Source organism: Aulostomus chinensis, chromosome 8 (assembly GCF_037954235.1).
Source record: "Aulostomus chinensis isolate RoL2024-O1b breed Wild chromosome 8, RoL_Achi_v1.0, whole genome shotgun sequence".
Classification (NCBI taxonomy): Eukaryota; Metazoa; Chordata; class Actinopteri; order Syngnathiformes; family Aulostomidae; genus Aulostomus; species Aulostomus chinensis.
This window is the reverse complement of record NC_141327.1, coordinates 14,935,837-14,963,424: the sequence shown is the minus strand read 5'-3', so window position 1 is coordinate 14,963,424 and position 27,588 is coordinate 14,935,837. Positions and strand designations below refer to the sequence as shown.

The following is a 27,588-nucleotide window of genomic DNA, read 5'->3' as shown; positions in this document are numbered from 1 at the left end:
GCGTTATTTTTAATTATGAGAACCTTTTCCTCCGTCCACTGTAGATTCTAATATGAAGGGAATGTGGAAAACATTTCCATGATTTTTCCCTAAATTTCTTTCTGTTCATTTTCAAAGACTTTTCCAGGCCTTGGAGAGTTATTTTCAAATTCCATGACTCTTTCAGGTTTCTGTTTCATCTTTACATTTACCACTGCAACAACTGTCACCTATATAGAACTTTAGGAAACACCCTGGTGGAGAATGTAAGAATGTAAAACCATGACACATCAGCTTTTTATGAGTTTTTATTTATTTATTTGATTTTTAAGTGTTTTATTGTTTTTTTTTCTCCAAAAAAATCCTGAGGTATTCACAATATAATGGCATTTATTCTGTTTGAAATGAGACTCATGGGAGGGGTGAAGAGAGGGGAGGGTGGTAGAATACAGCCAAAAAACAAAACAAAAACAACAACAACAACAAAAAAAAATAAAACCACTCAGTAAAGCTGTCAATTCATACAACTGTAAAGACAATATGTCCATGGTGTCGCTTGTACAAAAAAAAAGGAAAAAAAAGCATTTGAACTGCAACAGCAGTGACTGATTCTCCCCCGCCAACTATCAGAATCACGCAACTGAGACGGATAACAGCGCCTGACGAACGGGGATGATATCTCAGAGTCGCACCTTGCTGGGTGACGACGGGTCGATCAGTCCTTCTATACCATCGCCTGCTTCAGCAGAAACACCTCAACCTCAAAAAGAAAAAAAAAAGAAAAAAAAAAGAAACACATCTAGTCTGCTACGTAGCTGGCAATAAAACCATCCAAGTCTCAAACAAGCTTTAACTGCAAGTTATTAGCGAAGCGCTAGAGTTGAAATACGCCGTGCTGCGTTTACTCAGCTTAGTTGGGCCTCTCAGAGGGTAAACAGTAAACAAAAACAATGGATGCACCTTCCTGTGCTGCAGGGTTAATTATTCATTTGTTGACTGACGTTAGTGTGATGGTTTTATGCGATATTTAGATTTCTGTACACAACAGTAAAATGCCAGATTTATGACTGGGCCTCTACCTTGAGTCCTGTTTTCCCTCTGCAAATAAAAAGCATTAAAAACAAACCAAAGAAAAACAAAAGAATAAATAAATACCAGTGAAAAAAATACACTGTTGAATCATATTTTTTTTTTGCTCTGTCACAGATCTATGATTAATAAAATAACTGCTGTGACTTCAAGAAAATAAGGAAAAAAAAATGTTTGCACATTTTCACACCCAGTATTCTCCTCTCGACACAACAATCGCTGTCTGCAACAAGAAACAAAAAAAACAAAAAATAAACCCATCACAAGTGCAACATCGGTCATGACAGTCTCAGCATAGGAAACGAAAACAAGAAAAGAAAAGCTCTGGTATTGACCAATCGGTGCACTATTACAGCATCAAACAAACCAGGAAGAATAAAAAAATAATTATCATAAAATAGAATGAAAAATAAAAGAAGGGGGTCCGGGGCCTTGGGCTGGGGGGTGGGGGAGAAGAATATAACAGCACACAGTTCATGTCCCAAACTGGGGTAACAAGTGATGAACTGATCAAGATATCTGATCAACTGAAAACAATATAATAATAGTAATAATAATAATAATACAAAATATTATTAGACTTACAGTTCGGAGGTTATCTTTATGTGGCGGCTTAAATTAGGTGGGCAGACACTACAGCGTGAGACGAACAGACCTGCTCCACCTCGCCAGGAAAAGAAACCTTTTCAGAAACGGACATCAATGTCCAGATCTCATTTATGTCTTTGTTCAATTTGGTGTCATCTTTGCCCTGAATAATAATAATAATAATAATAATAATAATAATAATAATGATAATAACATGAATCATAGTAATATAATAAAAAATGGACAAAAAGAAAAAATTAATAATAATAATAATTACCATCAATAAAGACTTTTGGTAGACAAATACTCATCTCACACACACTGCTCAGTCACACAGCTAGCTGTAAAGAAAACCACGCGCACATGAGGGCAAACTAACAAAACACTTTCTGCTAATAAAGACGCAGCTTCTCCTCCTCGATGACTAACCATGGGTCTGAGGTGAAAAGTATATTGCAAAGTTGACAGAGAACATTTAAAAAACAAAACAAAACAAAAAAGTGTGTCTTTTCCAAAGTACACGACAATTCAACATTTTCGCAAACAAAAATACAGACTATATGTGTAAAAATCATAAATAAGTTTTGTGCATCCCCGCCCCCAAACAACTGTTGTCTTGGAAAATAAAAAAAAAAAAAATTAAAAAACAACAACAAAACAATGGCAGTTACAGCTGTGACAATAACATGCAATTGATATACTTTACAGCACTGATCTGTACCCCCACCCCAAAAACTACAAATCTAAGCCCCGCCCCTCCCTGACCCCAATACAATCCTTAAATATTTGTCAGCTGGTTCCAAACGCAGCTCCTGCTCTCTCGCCTCTGCGGACTAGCTGAAGGCGGTGATGCTCATCACACCGGGGCTGGAGATACATGTCACACTGTCGCTAACGCCAGCAGAGCCGTAAATCTGTGTATGTACAGGAGGCCCCCCCCCCCATCCTAGCAAGCTGACGTGGTTTCAATGACTGCATAGTGAAAATGATATTTGGTTTACTTACAGATGGGATTACGACACACACACACACACACCCCACACACACACACACACACACACCCCTCCCTCGGTGCCAAGGCACAGCTCAGCTACACGCTAGCAGCTAGCTTCATGGTTTTACACTGCTGGCCTCGCACCTGGCAAGCTAATATACATATAAAGCCAATAACGGCAGCAGTCAGAGTTGCTGCGATGAAGGGGACGACGGCAAACGTGGTGTGGACAGCCCTGAAGTATTCACCTCCTCAGTGCTTCTCCTCTTTAGCGGCGTCACAGCCAGTAATTTACACACAACTTTTTAACGGATTTAATGGAATAATAAAGACGCTGCTACCTAATTGGTTACATGAGGTCAACTGGTGTGTCATCTCAGTGTGTCTACACCGGCACCGCTAAGCTGTTAGCACCATGACGACCACTGAGACGTCTGGTCAAGTGGGAGAAGTGCAGGTCAGGGTTTGGTTATAAGAAATAATAACCCATGGATAATAACGGTATCCCTCGAGGAAGCTCCACAAGAGAGATTAGACGACTGAAAAGCGGACAGAAAACAAGAAAAGGGATCTAGGAGGCTCATGATGATGGAGTCAGGAAACTGCTCAGATCCCAAGAAAAGATGGACGACTTTAATATTGGGAATTTCAGTCTTCCAGAGTGACAATGACTGTAAACATGCTGCTACAACACCCAGCAGTGGTTGAAATATTCCAATGTGTCAAATTCCACGTCAAACTGAGTAACTGGAGGGCTTAAACACATTTTATACTACAGAGTTCCAGGACTTTTCCATGTCATCTAGGAATATTTTCATGACTATACATGTAAAATAAACAGATATTTTTAAATTGTGCCAGTGTACAATCATATCTGCAGTATAGTCAAATATTCAGGTACCTGAGAAAATTTCCGTGACTTTTACACATTTTTCCAGCTTTAGTTTTTTTTTCTTTTGCCATTTCTGAACTGAATGACTTTTCCAGGTCTGTCATGCGAGTCTCAACCCTGCATCTGTGGTGTGCTGCTGAAGTTAAAATCAAGTAATAATAACTCACTAAAAATCCGCTGTAATTCTAGACTCTCAGACAATGAAATAGGAGAAAATGCTTCAGGGGTGAATACTTCGGCAGGCGTGGTACGTTAGTATTCATGTGTTTTCTAAGCAGAAGCGCACCTGGGTTCACAGAGCGCTGCGCCGTCACCCAATCACATCAATTACTTGGATGGAAATGCACGCAAATAGCGAGGTTGAGCGAGTGTGTGTGTGTTTATAAAGTACACATCTTCCACAGCGGGAGACTGGTTCCGGATTGGTGTTTAAAACGCACGCTAGCCGAGACGCATGAAGAGTAGGAGCGGTGAGAGTGGTGATGAGAGCGCGTCGTCTCCTGGTGTGAAGAGTTGCGAGACTGCACCAGTGAACACATCGCCCTCAGGCTGCACTAGCAGGTCAGTGCAGCTGATGGATGCTCAGCACCAGATCTTGGTCTACGTGCATCAGTTAGGATCAGCCCTCACGCCTGATAACGCAGACATCTTCTAGAGGCCGTTCCCTGTACCGTTGACCTAAACCGTGGCTTTAAATCAGTCCCATCTTGGTATCCTGACAATGGCCGAGTTAATCTGATCTGAATGATCCAGCAACATTAGCATGTCACTCAGCTTCTGTTCTGGAATCACAAAGCTGGGATAGATCACCATGGTAACCAGCACAGCAACCAATAAAAAAAAAGCCTCCTTCTATGGACCAATCAGATCACAAGAAAAGTCAAGTTCTCATTCTGAGAGTTTTTCATGAACGTATGTTTGACAAAATATAAAGTTAAGGTTAAACAGAGGGAGGTATTGAGTCCCATCCATCCATTTTTTTCCACTTATCCTGTTAAGGGCATGAGGCGGGGTTCACCCTGGACAGGTCGCCAGTCCATCACAGGACCAACACATAGAGACAGACAACCATTCACACTCACAGTCACACCTACGATCAATTTAGAGTATCAATCAGCCTCGTCCTCTCTTGATGTCTTTGGACTGTGGGAGGAAGCTGGAGTACCAGAGAGAACCCACACAGGAACAGGGAGAACATGCAGACTCACACAGAAAGCATGGAACCTTCTTGCTGTGAGGCGACAGTGCTGACCACTGCACCACTGTGCCGCCCGAGATATTGAGTCAATGAGGAGAATTTCTTTGAGTTCTACTGACCGTCTGGATGACATCTACACTCTTAAGTTAGTCAAACATCTGAGGAACATGCTGAATATTTAATACGTATTCAAAAAGATGTTCTTCATGTCATGTACTTCTCATGAGGAGTACAAACACACATAGTCTGTGTATTATAGCACCTTAACAAACATTGTCAGGGAGTATTTGGAGCTTTGGCTCATATCTTTTAATCTGTTTCTTGCAAGTCCAACAAGTTTCTAGAAGTACAATAGTTCTTTAAACATTTGTATTTAACTTAACTTTTTTTTTTCCTACTAGACTTATCACCCTGTCACAACTGATGATGGTGCATTTGAATGGTTTGTGATAGGAACTCAGCGCTGGATTATTAAAGCTAGACTTAACTAACCAGCTTTGTGATACCAGAGAGAACCCGACTGAACCGAACTTACAGGCCCTCAGTGACCGATGAGCCAGTTGTTTTTTATTGCTTGGCCCTTGACATGTGGTTATGCACCAGTCTCCCCCTGTACAGCATAACTAACACACACACACACACACACACACACACACTCACACACACACACACACAGGCACTGCTACACGACAGTGCCCCCCCTATACCCTCCCACTAGCTATAGACAGATTTCATAGCTGAGAGTAATCAATGATAACGTCAATAACAATAGTCAGAACAAGAACAAACTCTTTCGTATTTGTTGGGTAGTGGACACCTTTGGTGTGAACTGTCAAGGTTGTCAAGCTTGCAGGTGATATGGATAGACCGAGTCAAGGATGGACGTGACCCCCCACCCCCCAACCATCTGGACAGGCAGACACTCCCTCTCATCTTACCTACACTGTACAGAGTTGTAGTGTGTTGACATGATACCAACAATGAACTACTTCCATTACACAGAGCTAACGCTGAGGTGAGGTGTATGTGTGCGTCTATATATTGTGAGTTAGTAGTTTCTGTCGAGCAAACCTTCCTCCTTCCTGCTCTTTCTCCTCTCATCCATCTCTCACTTGCTTTCACCCTCTTCACACCCGCTCTTCTGCATTTGGTAACACATATAGACATTGCATTATTTCACTTATTTGGCTTAAAAAGAAAAATAAAGTATTTATCCTTTGGGGAAAAGAAGTGACAGCAGCGTCTAAAGCAATAAAAAAAGTAGCAGCAGTAGCAATGTAAATAAATAACATTGTTTGAATAGTAAATATAATAAAACACGACACACTAGCTCACTCGCTAAAATCAGAATTGGAAGGTTGGTTTCACACTTTGAAAGCTTTTTACAACGACAAACTAGCCTCAGAGCTCAGCAGTCCTGTGAAACATGGGCTGATTTTTCCTCTCCGGCTACTTACAGTACTTCCTGTCATCTGTTCCAACGCTCTTCTTCTACTTCCCATCACACTTTCTTTAATACTCCACGTCTTCCCTCACAGTCCCGTCCTCTGTATTCCCTGACATTCCCACTCTTCTTCTCTACCATCTCAACAACATTCCTGTATCTTTCTCTCCTACTGGCACTTAACGGTTTCCGTCGTTTCATCTCCTCAGTTCTGTGTCTAGCAGTGATTTGGTTCGGGGAGGGGGAGGTCTAGCGAGCTTTGGTTGTGGCCCTGCAGGAGGGGAGGAAGTAGGGTTCTAGTCAGAGACCTCTGCTCATAAAGAACAGTTAAAACATCCTGACCAGCTCGGCTGAGCCTGGTTCATCAAGCCTGACACATTTTATGTCCACAAGTCTCACTGGTTGTAAAATAGATCCATTCATCAACCAAGACCAAGTGTTTTAACTACTGCCTGAAGCTATTAACACTCAGGATGTTTCAGATTACATGATAACAGACCAGTTTACAAACCAACCATTATCACTCAATTTTAAAACTAGACATTTGGACAGTTTGTGGACTTGATAAAACGTGTTTTTTTTTTGGCTAAAACTGTGTACACACAAAGGCATAAAATGTATAAACGCATTCTTTAAGTCAGATTTATAAAAGCCTGCGTCTGCAAGCTCGTCTTTTATCCTGAATTCCACTGCAATCTTCACGGTGAGCAGATGCCCTCTACCACCACTGGTTTAATGCCAGTGGAAGCTTGACTCAATTTAACACACAATTATTTACAAAGCAGTTTGAGAAGGTAAGTAGCAAAAATTGAATTCATGTGTGTGTTACCATAAAATACAAGTTGTGTGAAAAAAAAATTTTGACTGAATTTTGGCCTCACTTTTAATTTCCACATCAGGACCTAATATATGTGTTTATGCCCATTATACACACACACTTGTCCCACCATACATTCTTCTAAATACCAGAAGAAAAAAAAAACATGGTTTTTGTGTGTACACATTTATAAATCCGACCCTAAATGTGGCCCCCGGGCTGCTAGCCTGAGACCTCTGCTTCATGGTCCATCAGCACACAAACATGATCTATCAGGACTTGGCAGAGTTGTGTCTTAATCTCTTGACCTCCACAAACAACTAGAACCTAGAGCCTTTGGTCTGGTAACAGTGGAGCACTACGTCACACTACACAGCAGAGCTGACCCAGAGGAAGAGGTAGACAACACGCTCCACAGGTAATAACATCTACCCCATTTTATAGTCTTTGTACAATATAAACTCCTGTTCTGCAACTCCTCAGTGAAAAAAACCCCCTCTGTTCAGACTTTCACCGCGCACATCTTTTTCCTCTCGTGCAAGAAATTCAAATTCCACCCTTCTTCTACTTTCCACTCCTTCATTTCTAGAGAAAGTCAGACAACACACCACCTGAGAAGACCCTTGTTTACTCCTTTCTCTCATGATTCCTTCCTTCTATATCATAACGCTCTTTGACTTTGATTCAATTCTGAATTTACAAATACGTAAATCACCGATTTTCTAGCTAATTTTTTTAGCCATTGCTTTTTCTTTTTTTTTTCCAATTATGCAGCTGCTAAATAAAATAAAAAAAATGGTGTCCTAAGAGTATTTCACATCAAAGACGATGAACATGAACACCATTACAAACGACGACGCTAATATGTGTGTTAGAGCTGTAGTGTGAAGGTGAACAAAAGACTAGGATATATCATTTAACATCGCACACAGACACACGCATACAAACATACACAACGAAACAGCCTGAGAATGTGGGATACAAGAAACTGCTTGGACACTGGACTTGTAGATAGCTGACTAATGAAAAGTGAAGGAAATGTAGAAACACATTCAAGATACACACAGTGTTTATGCCAAAGTGTGTGGCTGATACACACACTCACGTGACATGATATGATTGAGTGTAAACGAATGTATCCAACTACAGTGTGCAACTTATTCTGTTCCCTCCTCGCTGTGTCTGCCTGCCCAGATTTATCACATTGACAATAAGAATCATGTGTCATCCCTCCATCCATCCATCAGTCCATCCCTCAGTCAATCACTCCATCTGTCCATCCATTGACACGCCGTCTCCTCCCTCCTCATAGGGCTTCTCCGGTGTACAGATGGACAGGCGGGCTGGGTCTAAGGCTAAGCTTAGCTGCTAACGCTGGACTAGACTAGAACAGACTAAGTCTGAGCTCGGCAAGGCTTAAGCTAGGCTAGACTAGCGTACAGCTAAGCTTACGCCGGACTGGGCTCGCTGGGCTACCTGCTGAAGAGCGAGTGAAGCTGATGCTGATGGCTGTAACACTGGCTGCTGCGAGGCGACTCGGTGCGATCCATCACCGCCTGGAACCAACCGGCCACATCCACCTCCAGAACCTCATACCGCCTGATGAAACTATGCTCCTGGATGAGGGAAACAGGCGAACAAGAGAGAGAGTTACTCTTTGGGCAATTGGGGTTAAACATTTAAAGAAATCTCTAATACTGGCGTCTTACCAGCAGCTGGTGGTATTTTGGCCTTTTTCTGTGATCCTTTGTGAGGCTGTAGAAAGACAAATAAAACCAGGATGCAGAAAGTAAATTATAAAGGGACACATTTATCCTCCTTCCTCATTTTCACCTCACATTTGTTTTTTTCTAGGTCAGTATTACTATATTTGTGTGTGCTGCTCACCAGTCTTTGACGAAGGACTGGAAGTCGAGGGAGAAACCCATGCTGAGAGGCAGCAGGGGAGGATCTTCCTGCAGCACTTTGGTCAGAACCTCAAAGTCTGTCTTGCAGTTTTTGTAGGGAAACTGTCCTGTGGCCAGCTCCACCTGGAGGACAACAGGATCCATCAACATCCGCATGTGTGTTAAGAGACTGGTGGAAAGATAACCTGCATAAAAAGTTACTCTGCAGCTGTCTGCATGTGGTCACGTCTTTAGTAGTTAGTAGTAAACCGGTATTTATTATCAGCCTGAAGTTTTCAGTTCTTCAGATGTTTTTGTAGCTTTAATTAACCTGTTTATTTGGGTTGACACAGGATAAATTTGCCATTAAACCTTTTTACAGGAAAAGAAGGACAAAAAAAGAATTAAAACTGCACATTTCCTGTGACACTCCCGACCACTAAATTAGCAGGCCATGGAGAAAAACGGCACCGCGGTCTTACCAGAGAGATGCCGAGGCTCCACACGTCTGCTCGGATATCATAGTCAGGCTTGGTGGGATCTGGAGGGTCTATTCTCTCAGGCTACGAGAATACAAGCATCAGACAAATGTGTCAGTAAAGGTGCGGAAAGTTCTCCTTCCTAAGATGCATCGCGATGAGAAGGGCTCAGAATCTGGTCTCTCCAAATTGGCCAGAAAAGACAGTTGAATGTTCCTTCAAAAGACCAACACATGGTTCCTAATCTCCGAATATTAATTTTGTGCACAATTTCAACTTTAAAACCCTTTATAAAATAACATCCAGATCATGACACTGGATCACACATGTACTAGTGCTGGAAAGATGAAGTTTATGATATCATTGTCGTGTTTTTCCCCCAAAAAAAAGGAAGCTCGGGTGAATCTTAATAGCTGTAAAAAGCAGCCATATGCAGTAATATCAGAAAAAATTGAGGATGCGAAACATTGAGATGTGTAGATAATTACTGTCAGATTGTGGGGCCAGTGACATTTAGCTGTAGATACTGGCTTTATCAATGATTGGTCAAGTACTGGTACAGCGCTTGTGTGTGTAGGTTTTAACTCACCGCCATGTAGGCAGCACAGCCAGCGCTGCGGGTCTTTGCCTTTGAATCAACCAGGCGTCCACTGATGCCAAAATCGCACAGTTTGATCTGACCTTTCGCGTCCAGTAGGATGTTGGAGGGTTTCACGTCCCGATGGATGACACCGTGTTTCTCTTTAAGGTACAGCAACGCCTTCACTATCTGGAGCAGACAGGTGAAGAATGATGATAAGGATAAAACTGATCATGTGATCAGCATCACATGTTCTCATGTGTCTTCCACTTACTGCCACTGTCATCTTTCCTAGGATTCGCTCTGGGATGGGGCCCTGGATTCTCTTCTTCAGCTTCTCAGCGCACGTTCCCATCAGCTCCATGGCAATAAATACATCCGTCTGGCCATGACAACACAAATACAGTTGGTCTGGTGAGCTACTGTTGGGGTGTTGACTGAAATATGAGCTAAAATATGGATTAAAAGCTGCCACATTGGATGCAGATATAAAACAAAGACAATAGACAAGACTGAGTTCAGCGTTGTCATGACTGATTATTACTGCTGTAATATTTAATCTTATAAATGCAGGAAGTAATATATTTTAGGGACACCCACATTGGTGACTATGGCGCCGTAGCACTGGATGATATAAGGGCAGTCGTGGCTCTTCAGCACCACGTCCAGGTCCATCAGGATCCTCTTGTTCTCATCCTTGTTACCTGTACGACGCATTTGCTGGTGACACACACACACACACACACACACTTTGAATGATGGAAACACACCATGCTGAGTGCACACATTAAGAAACAAGTCATTAGGTAATAGAAAAACAAAGGCTCCTGTGGTGAGCTGCATGTCTAATTGTTAAACAGCTGAGACGGTTGCAATTAAGGCAGCTCTTAAATAAGAGGTTGTTATGTGGGCTTATTTACTGCCCCTGTGTTGGTAAACTAGTTACAGTGAAAGCACAACAATGCTGTTTCTCGTTCATGATATTTGAGAGTTTACTCTGTGTCTCCGTGGTGCGTGTGGAGTATTCTTGGGACTTGTTTTCTGTGGTGTGTGTCTGTTTGTCTTTTGGTAGGATTACGCAAGACCTCTGGAAGGTGGTGGGGAGCAGCATGTACATTTTGGGACATTTAAATTTATGATAAAAAAATAAAAGAATACAGACAGACATTCTATTACGTTGGATTTGTGTGGGATTGCTTTGTTGGAGGTAAGTGCTCTCCAAGTACCCTCCAGTTTAAATGTTCTTGTCTTTAGGGAAGCACAGGACAAAATATGCCAACTAGACACCACCAGCCCGCGTGTTCTGGCATCCATGCAACGCTTTTGAGTTTTGAGTCTGTGTTTGAGTTTGCGTAGTACCGCAGGAGGTGTTTTCCATTTGATTCTCATTAACTCTCCAATCACACCGACTATCGTGCTATCAAATTAGCAGGATTAAACCAAAACAAAGCATGAAAACAAAACAAAAAAAACTAGACCACACATGTGTACCTCCACCAAGGAGACTACATGTGTGCTACAATGCAGGACAAGTGCTTGGCAACCATAGAACTCAGCCAATTAAATAATGTGTTTTTTTCTCAAAATGTATGTAAATTTGTATGTGTATGAACCTGTGACGCACCCAGAAAAGGCGGGTTGTGTGAGCAGTAGAGGGATCTCACCTTGACAGCAATGACATGGCCCGTTTTCTTGAACCGCACCTTGAAGACCTGTCCGCAAGTGCCGCTGCCTATCTCCCCCTCACTGATCAGATCTGTCACCTCCGCCGGATACCGCTGTGGACAGTTGAGGAGGCACCAACAAAAGAATCGAGATTTTAGTTCGCAGTCAAGATATTTGCTCTGATTGAACTGTTCAGTGCTGGGTATTGTTTCTACATTAACTCATGACGATGAAAATCAAAGAGCTGATAATCCTGGCTTTTCTGCATCATGAGTCTTTTTGGGTTTTTTTTTTACAAATGATTGAATCTGTAATAATGCTGTCACCGTTGGCCTTCATTAAAATTAAATCATTAGCGACTGAGAAGCTGTGAGTAATCGTCGAGTGGTTGAAACAGCAACTCCTCTGAACTAACAAGAGCAAGAAAAACTAGATTGCAGGGATGAGTCACATTGTTTTCTCAGCTTCAAACCCAGGCTTGTGCCAACTACAATCCAGGACCTGAGGGCTAGGAGAGGACAAACAAACTAAATAAGGCCAAGCCAAAAAAACTCCTTGGCAGAGAAAAAAAGTTCTTTTGCCAAATGATGGATGACCTGCTTTTTAAAGAATGCTCAAGAATTCCTTGAGTATTTAAAAAAAAAAAGTGCTTTGTATTAAAAAAACAAAACAAAACAAAACAAAAACCTCACCTGACCATCGATCTTGAGATAACCTGTCTGTTTCATGATCTCCTGCAATTTCTGGTCAATCTCTGCACTGTGGGGAGAAAACACACCATTACACACAATCTCAGGGAGTACGAACATGCCAGATAATATCCACTCACAGCTAATGAAGCATACTACCACAGCACCCATCTTAGTGAGATTCATTTCAGTTCAACAGCACGACAGTCCACCGGAATGACCATTAAAAACTAATCTGACATGATGAACACATTAGAATCCTTCTGAATGGAGGGTTGTCACAGGGCTGTTGTATCACACTGCATTATCAAGCTGTATCTAAAAAAAAACTGGCCAGTGTGTTTCAGTGTGAAAATCAAGGGGTTTTTGTGCCCATAAATGGAAACTGTTTGAGTTTCCACTCACTTGTTCTGAATATGGATCTTATTTGTGTAACACAACTTGTTTTGTGCGGCTCAGTCTCCAGTGTCTGTTCGTATTCGATCATGGTGACTCGTCTTTTGTCTCGGCAATATTTACATTGTGACTTTTCATCCTGTGTGGGCACCCATGCATGTATGGCTTCGTTTTAAACTCACTCTTAAACCAGACTGTTCTGGTCCGAAGGTTACTATTGCCAGAGTGTTATATATAAATGAATATAAAATGTACAGAACAGTTCTTACTCTCATCATCTTTGGGCCAGATATCTATTACTATGAGCACATTTCTTTTTTTCTTACATGACTGTAAATAAAACTTATAAACATCAGATCAAGAGTCCCACGTACTTCTCCAGACTCTTCTGTAAGCCGTATGGAGGTGTGGGAAGGGTGAGCATGTGTCTGGGGCGGCAGGGGTGGTGCTGAGGTGAGCTCTCTGAAGACGACGAGCGGCTGCCTCCATCGTTAGCCAGAGGCAGCTGAAGCGCTGAGGAAGGGGACATGACAAATTAGAGACCGGCAGGAGAATGGTATTTTTTGTGTGTGATTTAAAGTTAAATGCACATCAATACAAAACACAATGAGAGTCAATCACAACCTGAGTAGAACTCACAAAAACTACTGTAACTACCTGTGAGAAACTGACTTTATTGAGAGCCAACACTTCTTTGACCACACTGCTGCTATTTACATTTGAAAAGGTTACATGTAGTCTTGTCCCCCATCCTAAATTGCAGCTTTAATTCGATTTTGCTGATGACCTGACCCAATGTGAACACAAACGGTTATCTCAGAACTTCAGCAACACCACTCTCAGGTGGAGAGAGAGAGAGAGAACAGACGGTTGGCTAACCACCCAGGAGATACAGTCATAGACGTCTGCAAGCTGTTCTTAAAGAAAATGAGCAGCTATGAATTTTATTTCAGTTGGTCAAAACATGTGTTTTATTAGCTATGATTTATACACTAAAAGTGACCTGTAGAAGCATGTCGGTCAATCATATATACACGAGCTAACTGGATTTTAATTCCAGTGCAAACATAGTCAACAAAACTTATGATTATAGCAAAGAAAATGAAAACCAAATACAATAAAGTGTAGTTTGCCTTTACAGCAAATATTATCCACACAGCCTTATTGATACTTGAAAAAATAATACTGGATGCTAAACTGGCCGTTGTAAGTCTAGTCCACAACTGACTGGTACCAACAGAGGATGCAACGTGCGTTTAGCAACATAAATCAACCCGGGTCTAAATCCAACCTTCAAGGAAATCTTAAAGCTCTACAAACCTTGTCTTATTGCATGTCTGTACTTGTGCTGACTCATTCGTAAGGTGTTAAAAATGTTCAGGAAACAATCTGAAGCAGCTTTAGCACAGACCTGTCATGTAGCCAAATGCTCGGACAGAAAGTCATCAGCTTTAATGACCTCCCCTGCCAGCAAGGCCCCACGTCACTGACTTCCGAACCCTTCTTGTTACCATTTCCCCAATACTTAACTCTTTAAATGCTCTTAGCTAGTTGGCTAAACTTTTCATGGACCATGCAGTTGTTACTATCTTGATAATGGTTATTGTTTGTGTCGTTGAAGGTTGGCATCTCCTCTGAGAGTGCCAATGGGTGTATGTATCCAGGAGTTGCCTGTAGGATAGATCAGCCTGTAAGGGGAAAAGCAGTTAGTGAAGGGGAGGAGGGGTTAGTGTGGAGAAAAGGGGAAAACTCAGTCAGACTCAGACAGTCTTTGGAACAGCATCTCCATAGTTCAACCGGCTCCAGATGGACGGATGGCAGGACAGACGGGCAGACCAAGCAAAGAGAGGAGGAGACACATAAACACACAAAGTTGCAGGCACTGCTGCACTGCCTCCTCCTAACAGAATATGGGGGGATGCCAGAAGATGAATAACAGACGAACAATATCAAACAGTCTGACGTGTGAGAGAATGAGAGAAGAAACTCAGCCAAAACTGCATAGCACAGACTAAGCTGGAAGTCAGACAGTCAAGTCAGACTCGGACAGGAAGGCAAGTCTTCAGTCGCTGCGCATAGAAAACAGAGAAAGAGAGAGAAAGACAAGCCAGGGTGTTCACAGCACTCCTGCAGACGCACCAGTGGGGATGCTGGATTAGAGACTGTGTCAAACAAAACACAACCCAAAACATTGTGCCGTGCAGAAAAGCCACATGCACCGTGATTCTCTGCCTCCAGCAAAACCAAGGTTAATCATCTGACACACACACACACGCGCGCACGCACACACATTCGCATAAACTATCAACACACACCAACGCTGCCCTGCCACTGGCATGGACACACACAGACAGAGAGAGGACAGGGGATGGAAAGATGGAGAGAGGATGTGATTAGAGGGTAGGTGCAGAAATAACCTCCGGGCCACTCTATCAACACGGGTCGAGGACCGGTTTCACAAACGTGGATTGAAAATGACCCCATTCAGCTGAGGCTCTTAATCAGTCATACAGTTATCAGACACTGATGTGAGATACAGAGTGAGGAATTCTATTTGTGACTGTGAGAAAAAGTGTGTGTGCTTCACTTATTTTAACATTGGTGACTGCTTTCAGAGACCACTGTGTTGGTCTAGCGAAAACAAGTGTGCTTCTGTATTGGTTCTAAAGAATCAACCAACTTTTATAGCCACTTGTAATAAAATAGAAGATAACAATGCACAGTGTCATTTTTAGACTTGTAAATTACAATCATTGCACAAAATGTGCACGAGAGTTAAAAAGACAAATAAGAGTAATTACAATAAGTGAAATAGTGAAGTTACGAGCCAATTTGGCTTTGCTGTCAGGCGTAAAACCTAGGAAAGGATTGTTTCAAAGTCAAGAACACTCTAAAAGATTTAATAGGCCATGTAAAATCAGAAAGAGAAGATGAAGGGGGGGAGGGATGGGAGGTGACGTGAGAGGGGTGCAGTGGCAGAGAGAGCGATGGATTGAATGATACCTGCACGCTGGGAAGGGGCTGGAGCAGGACTGAGCTGGATCACGATGACTGGACAGAGGAAAGAAAATATATACACACACGCACATTACTGTACTGTACTACTTAAACAATCACACACACACACACACACACACATACACACACGCTCACTCCTATCATACAAAATAAATAGCCCAATAAATATTTTCTGATCAATACACACCTGCCCGCACTTCACACATGAAAAAAAAAATCTAATTGGAGTAGTGCGTATTGAAAGGATATTACTGATTTTATTCTGTTCATTCTGAGGAGTGACAAATTCCACAAAAAGAAGTTCAGTCTCAACCTTGTCGGTGAGGTGCAGCAATGACCCCATCCATTTCTACAGCCCCAATGGTTAATAAAAACAACTCACATTGAGGTACAGCTGCTGTTTTGCAGTTTTTAATCAAACGCAACAGTGCAATTACACTGGCACTATTTTTCTGAAACCAACAATTTTCATTCTCAAACAATTTGCCAAATATTTTTTGGACTAATCAATTGTTCATATGTTTTTCAGATAATAGTGAGAGATGAGCAGCCTGCAGTTTCTTTCTTTTTTTAATGTCTTCTTTTGACCTATATATCAGTGAATGTGATGTGAATCAGTGAATGATTTGCAAATCTTCCAAATGCACCAGCTGAAGCATCGACTTGGAAAATCGACTCTATTAATGATCAGAATAGCTACGGATGAATATCTGTCAATAGCCAAATTGCTGCAACTATTGATTGAATTCACATTTGGTGCTATAGTGAGTGTTTTAAGCAGCAACGATGGTGTGTGTGTGTGTGTGTGTGTGTGTGTGTGTGTGTGTGTGTGTGTGTGTGGTCAACTACAAACTACAGCACCCATGTTCATCATGGTGAAGGAACATGACACCCAGAGCAACAGTGTGGCTTTAATAGATGTTGCACAACAAGGACAAAAAATTATCAGGCTTTGACTACACAACTAAATACCTGTTTGTGTAGTAAATATGCTACTTCCCCCAATTTTTTCAAGTCTAATGTGCACTAATAGCTTTAAATTTTTGGGTCTATGTTCCCAGTTGGTACAGTTGAAGTACATAAAATAAAACTGTCCTTGCACATCCTTGTGCGCAAGCCAAGGATGTTCCCTTTAATTTGGAAATGAATCAATGCCCTGAAGATGGAAACATGTATGGTTTGATCATTTCATGGAATTTGTTGAGAGTCAGAAATACATAACCAGCCTTAACCTCTAATTCCAGACAACCAAAATAACATCAGGAAACATATACATCTTTACATGAACAGAAAAGAGGGATGAACTTCATATGAATGACGGTGTAATCTGTGGGAAAAGAATGGTCCGATTTAATTGACAGGCATTTTATGATCACTATGGCACATTTTAAAGCTTTCGTCTTGCCAGTCAAAACCAGCAAGCTGCAGACTTCCATGCTTAACATGAAAATTATCTTGACTTTTCTCCTCTGAACGGTTCAAAGGCCCCAACGTCACTGCCTCGCCACCTCATACAACCCCGACTTTAAATACACCTGAAACTGAGCAGGGCTTCGTTCACTAAACATGCAGCTAACGAGCATGTTAACTGCCACACATTACACCATCCTTGTGTTAACATTAGATGAACAACTTGAGCTAACTGACATATCTGCTAGCTAAGCTGGCACCTACTGTCGGCTGTCTCGTCCAGCGTCAAAAAAAAATGGCAGTGGAAATTGACTTTACCGCAAGAGACACAACCTGACACACCGCTTGATACTTGCATGAAACAAAAAACAAGATGTTGATACATGGCACTTAGTGATATTTCATAAATTGACTGAAGAATACATTAAAATTTCAGGTGGACGCTGGGCCTGCCACGGACTATCACTCAAATTGTTAGCTCGTTAGCCTAGCATGTTTGACAGCACAGGTTTACAACAGATTTCGGGACATGACAACCAGCCAAATATTTTATGACAGTGTGTAACCTTTTAAAATCTCGCTTTAGCTTCTATAGACGCTGTCACACTTGTTAAATGAGAGATTTGACGGTAAAATCAACCAAACAAACTGAGTCGGTGTTTGTTTATGTAGCTAGCCTGTTAGCATCTAGTAGCTAGGAGCAGCATAACACCCCCTTCTCCTTCACTCCCTCCCTCCGCCTCTCCGATCTTTCCCCCTGCTATTCTGGCCGTTACCGACACCCCAATCCTCCCCGGTGGACACTCACTTGGCCTTGGACGTGATCGCTGTGGACTCATGTCAATGTTGAGGTCGATTCTCCGGCGAGCTTCTTCATTTTCCTGCTTTAATTTCTCCTCGATTCGCGACAGCCTCTGTTCCAGCGACGACATCTTGAAAAATTGAGCACCATCTAGTTCCTAGCAGAGCTCGCGACTCCCACTCTGGCAGGCAGGGCCAGCAGCGCGCGCGTGCGCGACACACACACACACACACACACACACACACACACACACACACACACACACACACACACACACACACACACACACACACTTCTGCATGATTAATGTAGTTTATTATTGCTTTACAACATACTAATATCCGTAATATCCAGATTGAATTGAGTTTGACGATTCACCCTTAATAGCAGTTGAGTTCTTTACTCGTTCTTGTTTTGCAAGACATCCCTCGAAGTTCAATCTTGAATGTAAAGGCATCAGTTTACGGCTTTCACCTGGTTTTTACTCGGCGGTTATAGTAATCATAAACGGATTTTGAATTCAAACAGAATACTCCCTTATTTGACTGAAAGCTCCAGTAGTGTGTAGGGGACTGTGACTGTGTTGGGAATGGCTCAATACCGCTTTTCCATGGAAGATACCATTACTGATACCCCATTGCTGCCAGATAGTCTTTTTTCCCCTCCTCTGACAGACATGCAGCTAACCAAAAATACATTAGCATGGCTGCGCTTTGCTCCACCTGCAATGGAAACACACCTTTTTTTCTACTAAATTCCATACTTCCTTCATGAAAGGAATCATGCAACCTGACTCAGTTAAGCAGCAGTTGACACGACAGCTCCTCGCACTACCCCTGACTCATCTCCCTTCATGGCTTCATGTTGCTCAATGTCTGCATGAGCATTCATGTGGGTTTTGGGGTTGAATCAGTTATCTGATGTAGTGATGAGCCAACTTTGCGAAAACACCGATACCAAGTACGGTATTGACACGTTCCTAATCAGAACCAGCGTCATGGCTGCTTCTACGACTGAGGGTCCATGGAAAAAAAACATTAGGACCATTCTTTTAAATCTAATAAGAGGGTTCATGCACATTTGTTTTTAACCAACATTACATTTCCATGACTTCCAAGCCTTTGAGGACCGTTTTTATGACTGAAACTGTCTGTTTACACATTAGAAGAAAACAGAGGAATCCATGTCAGTGCTCACTGGTGTATGTTTCACTAAAAATGATGACATTCTATGTGACTTTAACACAAAAAAACATATTAAAGTCAATCATTCTAATATATAATATGCAGGTGTTTTTAATGCAAATTTTCTTGATTCTTCAGGGATTTCCCCAAAAAAATTTCCAGGCTTGGAAATTACTTTAAAAATTCCATGATTTCCCCAGATTTTTCATGACTGTATGAACTGTACATAACTCTATTTGGTATGTTATTAATGACGTCCAACACAAGACAGGAGTATTGTCTCAAGATGCAAAACTGTATTTGGCATACTCCTTCAATGCACAGATTTAATAATTTTCAGTGAAATATTAATGCTTTGTTTTTCGGCTTTCCTAGTTAGCTTAGCAAACTGAGTATGTCAAATTGATGCCATTTAAAGACGGATTTCCAGCACTGTTTTTAATAGAAATTTTACATAATTCAAATATAATGTCCATAATATCGTTAAATATCTTCTTACTGCTTGGCTGAAAAAAACGCTTATATAAAGCGAGTTTAAATCTGACAGCGTTCTGTGGCCCGCTAGCGACCACTCTCACACATACACACTGGTGGCCAGTGGTTGAGAAACACCAGTTTATACCAACGTAGATTATCTCAATAAAATAACTGGTTGTATTATCTCTTTATCTGTCCTTTTAGATACTAATTAAGATGGATAACCAAATAAAAGCATTGCTCCATTTAATATCTGCCTCTCTTGATTGCTAGTTTGTTGACACGGCGATACACAGTCATAGACTTCCTCCATATCTCCCAATAGTGTAAATAAACACTCCCATTCACGTCACAACCAGTAACCACAGACACAATATCCACTCCAGGTTTTTCTTTATAAAATAAGTCATCTCATCTCACATGGTTTTGTATTGTCGTACACATAATAAGTAAAATCCACACCGTCATACATACGTCGTCACAACAAACCTCTCCTGTACTCAGAAAGTGTAACATGTCACAGAAGAGCGGCCTCCGTAACCAAGGCTTATACCACTGGCTCATATCTTCCAACATTAAGAGTCTTCATGATATTCGGGTTTGTTTTAGAAAAGTATTGCCGAGAGAACTTGTTAGCTGGGACGCGAAGCAGTCAAACGAGGCTTTACGTTCTCCTGTCAGAGCCACGAGTACGATGTCAGTTTAACGTAAAATAAAAGAGGATTTTATCACTGAGGTGGAAACAACAAGGTGTGTTCTAAAGAATTAACGTGTCATTTTGCAGGGAAATTACTTCGATAATGTCCACAAAACTGTCTTTTTGGATGGATGTCACAAGCCTTTCACGTGTACATAAATTGTTGTTCAGATTTTTTTTTGTTTAAAAAAAAATCCAAAATAAACATTTTTTTTGTCAGTTGTGCTGGTAGCACTTTACAATAAGGGTTCAGTTATAATGATTAGTTAAATATGAGTGCAAATTAGCATTGCTACATTACATTACTTTATTAATGCTCTTTGTGACCAAACCCACGACTCACCCCAGTTTTTCCACCAATCTTTTGCTGCAACTCTTATAGTTACCGTGATTATTACGAATGACTTCAAGACACATTAGCTAACTAACGCTTAACTAAGCCTTACTAACTTATTCAATACTTTGTCATTAATGTGCCCTTATTGTGAAGTGTTACCAGTGTGTGTATCTGTGAACAAACAGCACATATGTTTTTATGGCAAATTTGTAATCCCCGATTCAACAAAAGTCATGCAGCGACTCAGTTGGCTCATTTGCAAAATGCTGTCATGATATTGTCAGATATTCAAATCCACCAAGCACAAATTGAAAGAAGAATTGGTATGAGTCTAAAATAAAAAGGTCAATTGCAGTGAAGTAAGACAGTGGTTCTTTACCCCATAGTCGACTCACGATTCATCTGATCGGTCAGCGTGACTGAATGTTTGAATCATCGTCATCCGAGTGCTGGAAACGCACTCTGCACGTCACAAACTTCATTTACATGGAAATTCTCTTTAAAAAAAACAAACAGTGGTGTTTTTCTGCAGCTTGTTGCATCATCACTCTACCTGTTGCTCAATATAAAGGGTCACAAAATGGAAACTAAAAAGAAAATCAGTGGATCACATACAAGAACAAATATAAGGCATTGGTATGACAGGCAGTGAGTCAACCCCAGCAGTCATGGAGAGACAGCGAGCTCCCACGCCGACACAGGATGCGCGTTAAAGGCTAGAGTCACACAGGGGATCTACTGTCACATATCTGTCCTTCAAACATTAGCCTGGCCCCTGCGTTTGCTCTCATGTCTTTAGAAAAAAACTAACTAAAAAACTTGCAGACACAAAACACAGACCCAGCGCCTTCGGTGTCTCCACATTCATTCACAGTGTATTTAACCACAAACAATCAGTCTGCTCCGACTAAACTGCTGCAAAGCCTTCAGTCTCCCTCCAGGTCCGTGATCAGACAGGCCCACTAGCAGAGGTCAGACACATAGTCAAATTCTCGGAAGCTGTCCTGGTCTTTGCGGGAGAGTATGCGGGGCTCACGTGGAGGTGTGAGCGTCGGGGGCTCGGTAGTGAACTCCTCATCAAAGTTACTGACGTCTTCCTTTCCGCCGATGGAGGGGACAAAGGGAGGGGGCACCTTTCTCTGCAGTAATGCCTCCCAGTCCATGTTCTGGAGCGGAATGGAGAAAAGACAATTTGTAATCTGCTGCTGGTTGAATCTTTATTTTCTTGATCAAGTGAAGCTTCTTACCCTAAAAAATGGCTGCTTCTTCACCTCCTCTGCATCCTTCTCTCCAGAGCCCAGTCGTCTCTCTGGGTTCCTCCTCAGCAGCTGCCCATGATAAACACACAAACACACACAGACACAAAATTGACTAACGATGTGCGTCACTTGTCTCGTATGGTTTGTGAGTGATGAACTCATCTGAGGTGTTATGTACGTGTGTGTTTCCTCACCCGTCTCATGATACCAATCGCCTCGGTGGAGAGAAAGCGTGGGTAGCGGACTTCATCATTCACAATGCTGTCAAACACCTCCTCTTCATCGTCCCCTGGGAATGGAGACTACACAAACACAAGCACACACACACACACACACGTATATCAACATGTTAATCACAGGTGATTATGCAAATCCAGTTTTTAGCTTTTCCCGAGACAGTGGATGTCATTGATGTTCTTACATAACCTTAGTATTTTTAACCCTCAACTTAGTTATACAGGTAGAAAAAACCCATGATCACTATGTGTGAGTCAGTGCTTAACACATCTATTCTGTATGAATTCTCTTTTAACCCTGAAGTCTTTGCAAACCTAGGTTACAAAAGGCTTTGCTCCTTGTAAGACTAAAGTGAGGTTTAAATAAATCCTATCCCATCAAAGAGCAAGTTTGTGCAAACGAACACTTCATGAATGACGCCTGGCGCGTTTGCATGTATTTTTCTCCTCACCTCTCCCACTAACATCTCATAAATGAGGACCCCCAGCCCCCACCAGTCCACTGCCCTGGTGTAGGATGTATCTGTTAGGACCTCTGGGGCCAAAAACTCTGGAGTCCCACAGAAGGTGCTGGTCCGGTCCCCGTATCCCATCCCTAAACACAGAGGACATAGTTTGTATCTGGATACTTTTAAATATAGTCATGCAGGATAAAAACCAGCGCATCCATCTGTCAGTATCCACCTTCTTTACACAGTCCAAAGTCAGCGATCTTCACATAACCATCTGTGTCTAGCAGCAGGTTGTCCAGCTTGAGGTCTCTGAGGGAGAGAAGATGGTAGACGTCACTGAGTATTCAAGCAGTAGTTACAAAAACCCATTACAGCTGGAATTTTTCTGTATCGTATAAAACAAAGAAGTCTGGATCTTTCTTTTAACTGAAAAACAGCTACAGCGTTCTCAAAGAGAGACCAGAGGCTGTTTTGTTGAAATGGAATTTTACCCTAAATAAACCCCTATTTTATGTAGTCAGAGTGTTGGTGACATCAAACAGCTCCAACTGGCTGATGCAATGTGGTCATACGTGGAAGTAATTTTAGAACATCTCCTGGCTCAGGGTGCTGCCTCTGAAAAGGCTTCCAAATGTTGACCAATCAGAAGAAAGTGGCCGAAAGCCTGACAGATACAAGAACGTCTCTGAAACAGCTTTTCTTTTTGAGATAATTTCTTCAGATTCAAAATTAAAAAGGCACCACAGTGAACAGTGGAAGTGGAATGTCATCGTTTCGGCGGTGAGAGGTTAGATTCTTTCTCTTCCATGTGGAGATACGGTGAGCTACAACAAAGAAAAAACAAATCTGTCGCATGAGGGCAACAGGTTTGCGCGACTTTCACTCACCTGTACACAATCTTGTGGTCGTGGAGGAACTGAAGTCCGAGAACCACACAGGCCGCATAAAACCTGAAGTCACGCAAAAGCCACATTTCAATCACCTGCAAACGAACTGAATATAAAGCTTATGATAGCCTAGCTGTCTGAGGGCTAACATCTGGTTTTACTGACAAAACACAAGTACAGCGACGACAGTAGATATTAAAGTGGGAAGCTTCGCTGTGTATGTGCTGTACTTCATTTTCCTACTGGTTGTGAGAGCGTTTCCAGAGATGTTTGATAAAACTGTGTATTAATGTGATGCATCACAACTGTCAGCTCCAGAATGACACCAAACCCTAAAGTTTCAAGGATGAATAAACCATTTAGGGTTGTAATTGCACTTAACAACAGCCAAATACACGTAACTTACCTTTCAATGACTTATCATTAGATGTTTTTGTGTCTCACAAAAATGCCCCCCCCCCCCCTCATTGTAAAGGTACATAACAGTGACAATTTACATTTTTTTGATAGATCAAGCTAACTCAAAGTGTGTTTATCGACGCGTTACGTACACAGCTCGTGGCTCGGTGAAGACGTCTGTGTGAATGTGCATCATCAGGTCTCCTCCGGCTGTGTACTCCATGACAAAACACACATGCTCCGCTGTCTGGAAGCACGCAAACAAGTTGACCAGGAAGGGATGGTGCGACATGTTCACAATCTCAAAGATGCGCTTCTCACACATCAGACTAGATGGAGGTAGAACAAAAAAAAAGAGGAGGAGTAGTGAGGGAGGGTGTAAGATGAGTGGATTGATGAGGAGGAAAAACAAGATTAAAGACCAAAATTAGACATATTAAAATAGGCCAAAAATGCAACTAGTCAGGTAAAATCCAGTGGAGTATTTATGGAGAAACAGGGACTCATGTGAGGCAGACACACACCTTTCCACCTCGTCCCGAGCTATAATGTCTCCTTTCTTCAGGGCTTTGATGGCGTACATCACACCTGTCTTCTTGTACTCTGACAACAACACCTGCAGGCACACATGAAATAAAAGGGGACATTTTTACTGACTTTTAGAAGGATTCAAATATTTCAATAAAGTCTGACGCTTAAAAACTTAACCCTTTCCATTCTAGAAACAGTAAGTCTACCTTCCCGAAATGTCCTCGGCCCAACACAGCGATCAGCCTGAAGTCCTGGAGGGACAGAGGGCCTTTTTTCTGCTTACTAGAAAGACACACACACACACACACACACACACACACACACACACACACACACACACACACACACACACTCACAATCTCAACATGAATGTTTACAAGGGTTACATTTAAACAGATTTATTTAACATTCATCACAAATTAAAAAAAAAAAAAAACTGATTGAAAATATCACCTTGGCAGCTCTGAATACAGGCCAGTTACATTTGTCCTGGCAGTTTATTTTAAATGTCATATTCTAATATCATGAACATATACAAAAAATAATGAAAACAATAGTAATAAAATATAACTATTACACATGGAGGGTGTGTGTGTGTGTTTGTGTGTATGTGTGTACCTGCTGATAGACTGGGTTCGGACAGGGCACTCGGGTGTGAGGTCTGGGGGGGAAAAGGGTTCAATAACGGGCAGTCGATCCTGACAGGGGACATGTGGGGAAAGAGACACCAAGGAGAGATAAGAGGAGGCAAGACGGAAGACAAGAGACACGTGATGTCATGACGAACAAACATCCTCCCAGTGAGCGTGATTCACGTTTGCCGTCTCGGGTCTTTATCTGTAAACCTGCTGCTGTTCTTTCCTCGCGGTTTATGGAGACACTGTGATGGAGTACAAGATTCAAATCATTTATTTTTATTGTGCCAATCAACCAATGACATTTTTTCTTGAGGGGCTTTAAAATCCATTGATCAGGGTGAGAAAAAAAACTCATTATTCGTGTCTCTTAAAAATATATTCCAAGCATGACACATGCTCTAATCATTAGGTCCTGGAGTATAGATTATTGCAGGATTAATTAATCTAAGTGACAACACATCGAACGTATCAATTTCAGCGTAAGTCTTCGCTCCGTTGTTCACGGCTGAAATACATCAGGTGCGTCGTTAGACCGGCTGCACTGAGTCGCCTGGACCATCTACGCGCGACAACGTCGATCCTTCAAGAAGATAAAATGACAGAAACTACAAAGACCTGAGAAAAGAAACCAAGAGTGTATAAAGACGATGACAAAATGATACCCTATTAAAATCAGAAGCAATGAGGCAAAACAACAAAGAGTGGGTTGTTTTCCTAGTCATTTAAAAATAAGACAGATTAAACGACAACATACGGTGAATCATGCTGGTGATGTAAAAAGCAGGAGAGCACAGTGAGAAACCTGCTTAAAAACCCAGCTGCAGCAGGTTAAAAAAGATCTGCTCGCACATGCCTGGTGTGGATGGAGGAGTGGCTTTACTAGTCGACCTAACCAGAACCCCCCCCCACACACACACACACACACGCACACACTCCCAATATCCTGGTCTCCCTCTGTCTCTGTCTGTCTCACCGGGGTGTGTATTTCCATGTCTCTCTTGTAATCGCCTCTTATTGGAGAATCGCTGTCCAGACTTAACTTCTCCACTGAGATCTCCCTGAAAAATTCATGCAGACAAACACACACAAAACAGACCAACGTGGCGATGCAGACAGACAGATGAACAGAAGAGAACAATAGGGTAGTTAGATGTGGGGCAAGGAAGCATCAGGTGATTCATACTTAGCGAGGACACGGGAGGAAAAAGGTTTAAGGAATGCTGCTGTTTGATAGCAAAGACAGCTATCAAATGTCACACACGTAGATGAGTGTGTGTCCATCAGTGTTGAGTGGATTGGGCTGTGTGTGTCTGTGTTTGAATGTACTGCTGTGTGTCTCACCCAGAGTTGAGTGTGAGGCTGTGTGCATTGGGACTGTAGGTTCCTGAGTTGTTGACTGTGGGAATGGCATTCCGAAGAAGCCTCACCCACGTGCCGATATCCACGTTCATCTGACGGGCACGAAGGAACGCCTTGCCTGGAAACACACACACACACAAAATCACTAAGGTGTCTCACCATCAAGCGCTCCCGACCTCTCTAAGGTGTTAATATCTACCGCTACCATGTCATGTAGTAAATACATCATACTGATATTAAAATTATGATTACGATGACCCAGTCAGCTTCTTTTAAAAACATTTTTACCTAATCAAGATTAATTCAGAAGTTTTTTTTGACTCTTCCAAATGTCCTCCACATGAAAGAAATCTACAAGGTGTAAAATTAAGGGTTGCAGTTAAGATTAATAATTAAATCTGTGACAATTTTTGGAATCAACTCAGGACTGAGAGCCTTAGTTAAGGCCATTTAACTTTCCAAATGTCATCTTAGAGGATATGTATATAATAAAAATTAATCTAAAAATGAGTAGTAAAATGTTTTAAAAACTGTTTGAGTAATGCTTTGTAAAACCATAATTATAAAACATTTTAATCGTAAGTGTCTGCAGTGCTGTTAATTAAATGATACTCCCACACATTCTAGATCATTAGGAGGAGATGCCCACATAATCTGAAATTTTGTCATGTTAAATGTTTCCGTTGGCCAGGAAAGTCACAAGGACACAGAGCCATTGGCCACTAGAGGGTGCTGTGAGCTAACTGAAACTGTGCAGGGCAAAGATAAAACCCATTTCAGCTGCTGCTGCTCTACATGCACTGCATTCAAGCGGAGAAAAAAAAGGAGGCCAAAAACTGCCAGAGAGGTCATTTCATAGATAAGCAGAATTTTCCTCCTTATGTTTGCTATCGGCTCTGTTTCCTGCCCACCTTGTTGCTTGGAGAAGACCTTCTTCTGTCTCTGGAGACGAGGAACTCTTTCTATAACCGGGTTGAAGAAGGTCACCTGGAAAAAACTTCATGTTATTTCATGATTTCATCCCATGAGATTTTACTAAGGTGGTTGAGCCCTTCGAGCATGATATATTAAAGCAATGCTTCCAGCACAGGTGAATTTGACACTTCTGTGTACACGCAGGTGTGCAAATCTGACTGCTTTAGTGTGTATTTTTAAGCAGTTTAATCAATGGATGTTTATATACAAGGAAACATGTTTTCACTGTGT

General features: G+C 41.8%; 2 protein-coding genes across 7 annotated transcripts in view; both read right to left on the bottom strand.

The window, feature by feature from the left end:
• Positions 1-190: 190 nt before the first annotated feature.
• Positions 191-18,100, bottom strand: map2k7 (mitogen-activated protein kinase kinase 7). Of its 2 annotated transcripts, XM_086211162.1 has the most exons (12): positions 17,933-18,100; positions 15,700-15,747; positions 13,071-13,209; positions 12,304-12,370; positions 11,611-11,724; positions 10,547-10,666; positions 10,221-10,328; positions 9,956-10,135; positions 9,370-9,450; positions 8,889-9,031; positions 8,711-8,756; positions 191-8,617 (listed from the first exon to the last, which is right to left on the bottom strand). In XM_086211162.1, the coding sequence occupies exons 1-12, from the start codon at positions 18,054-18,056 to the stop codon at positions 8,474-8,476; spliced, it is 1,314 nt and encodes a 437-aa protein (XP_086067288.1). In that variant the 5' UTR covers positions 18,057-18,100; the 3' UTR covers positions 191-8,473. The 2 variants fall into 2 exon arrangements, with proteins under 2 accessions (XP_086067288.1, XP_086067289.1); XM_086211163.1 differs by lacking the exon at positions 15,700-15,747.
• Positions 18,101-18,236: 136 nt separating this feature from the next.
• Positions 18,237-27,588, bottom strand: part of pkn1a (protein kinase N1a) — a 48,859-nt gene continuing 39,507 nt past the window's right edge. For all 5 annotated transcript variants that reach the window (XM_086211161.1, XM_086211158.1, XM_086211159.1 and 2 more), the window contains 13 exons: positions 27,294-27,369; positions 26,365-26,500; positions 25,997-26,081; positions 25,004-25,083; positions 24,592-24,667; positions 24,379-24,470; positions 24,007-24,183; positions 23,456-23,518; positions 22,801-22,877; positions 22,569-22,711; positions 22,075-22,182; positions 21,869-21,949; positions 18,237-21,787 (listed from right to left, as the gene is read on the bottom strand). In XM_086211161.1, coding sequence (XP_086067287.1) covers positions 21,584-21,787; positions 21,869-21,949; positions 22,075-22,182; positions 22,569-22,711; positions 22,801-22,877; positions 23,456-23,518; positions 24,007-24,183; positions 24,379-24,470; positions 24,592-24,667; positions 25,004-25,083; positions 25,997-26,081; positions 26,365-26,500; positions 27,294-27,369 — 1,398 coding nt within the window. In that variant the 3' untranslated portion in view covers positions 18,237-21,583. The remainder of the gene's footprint in view (positions 21,788-21,868; positions 21,950-22,074; positions 22,183-22,568; positions 22,712-22,800; positions 22,878-23,455; positions 23,519-24,006; positions 24,184-24,378; positions 24,471-24,591; positions 24,668-25,003; positions 25,084-25,996; positions 26,082-26,364; positions 26,501-27,293; positions 27,370-27,588) is intronic.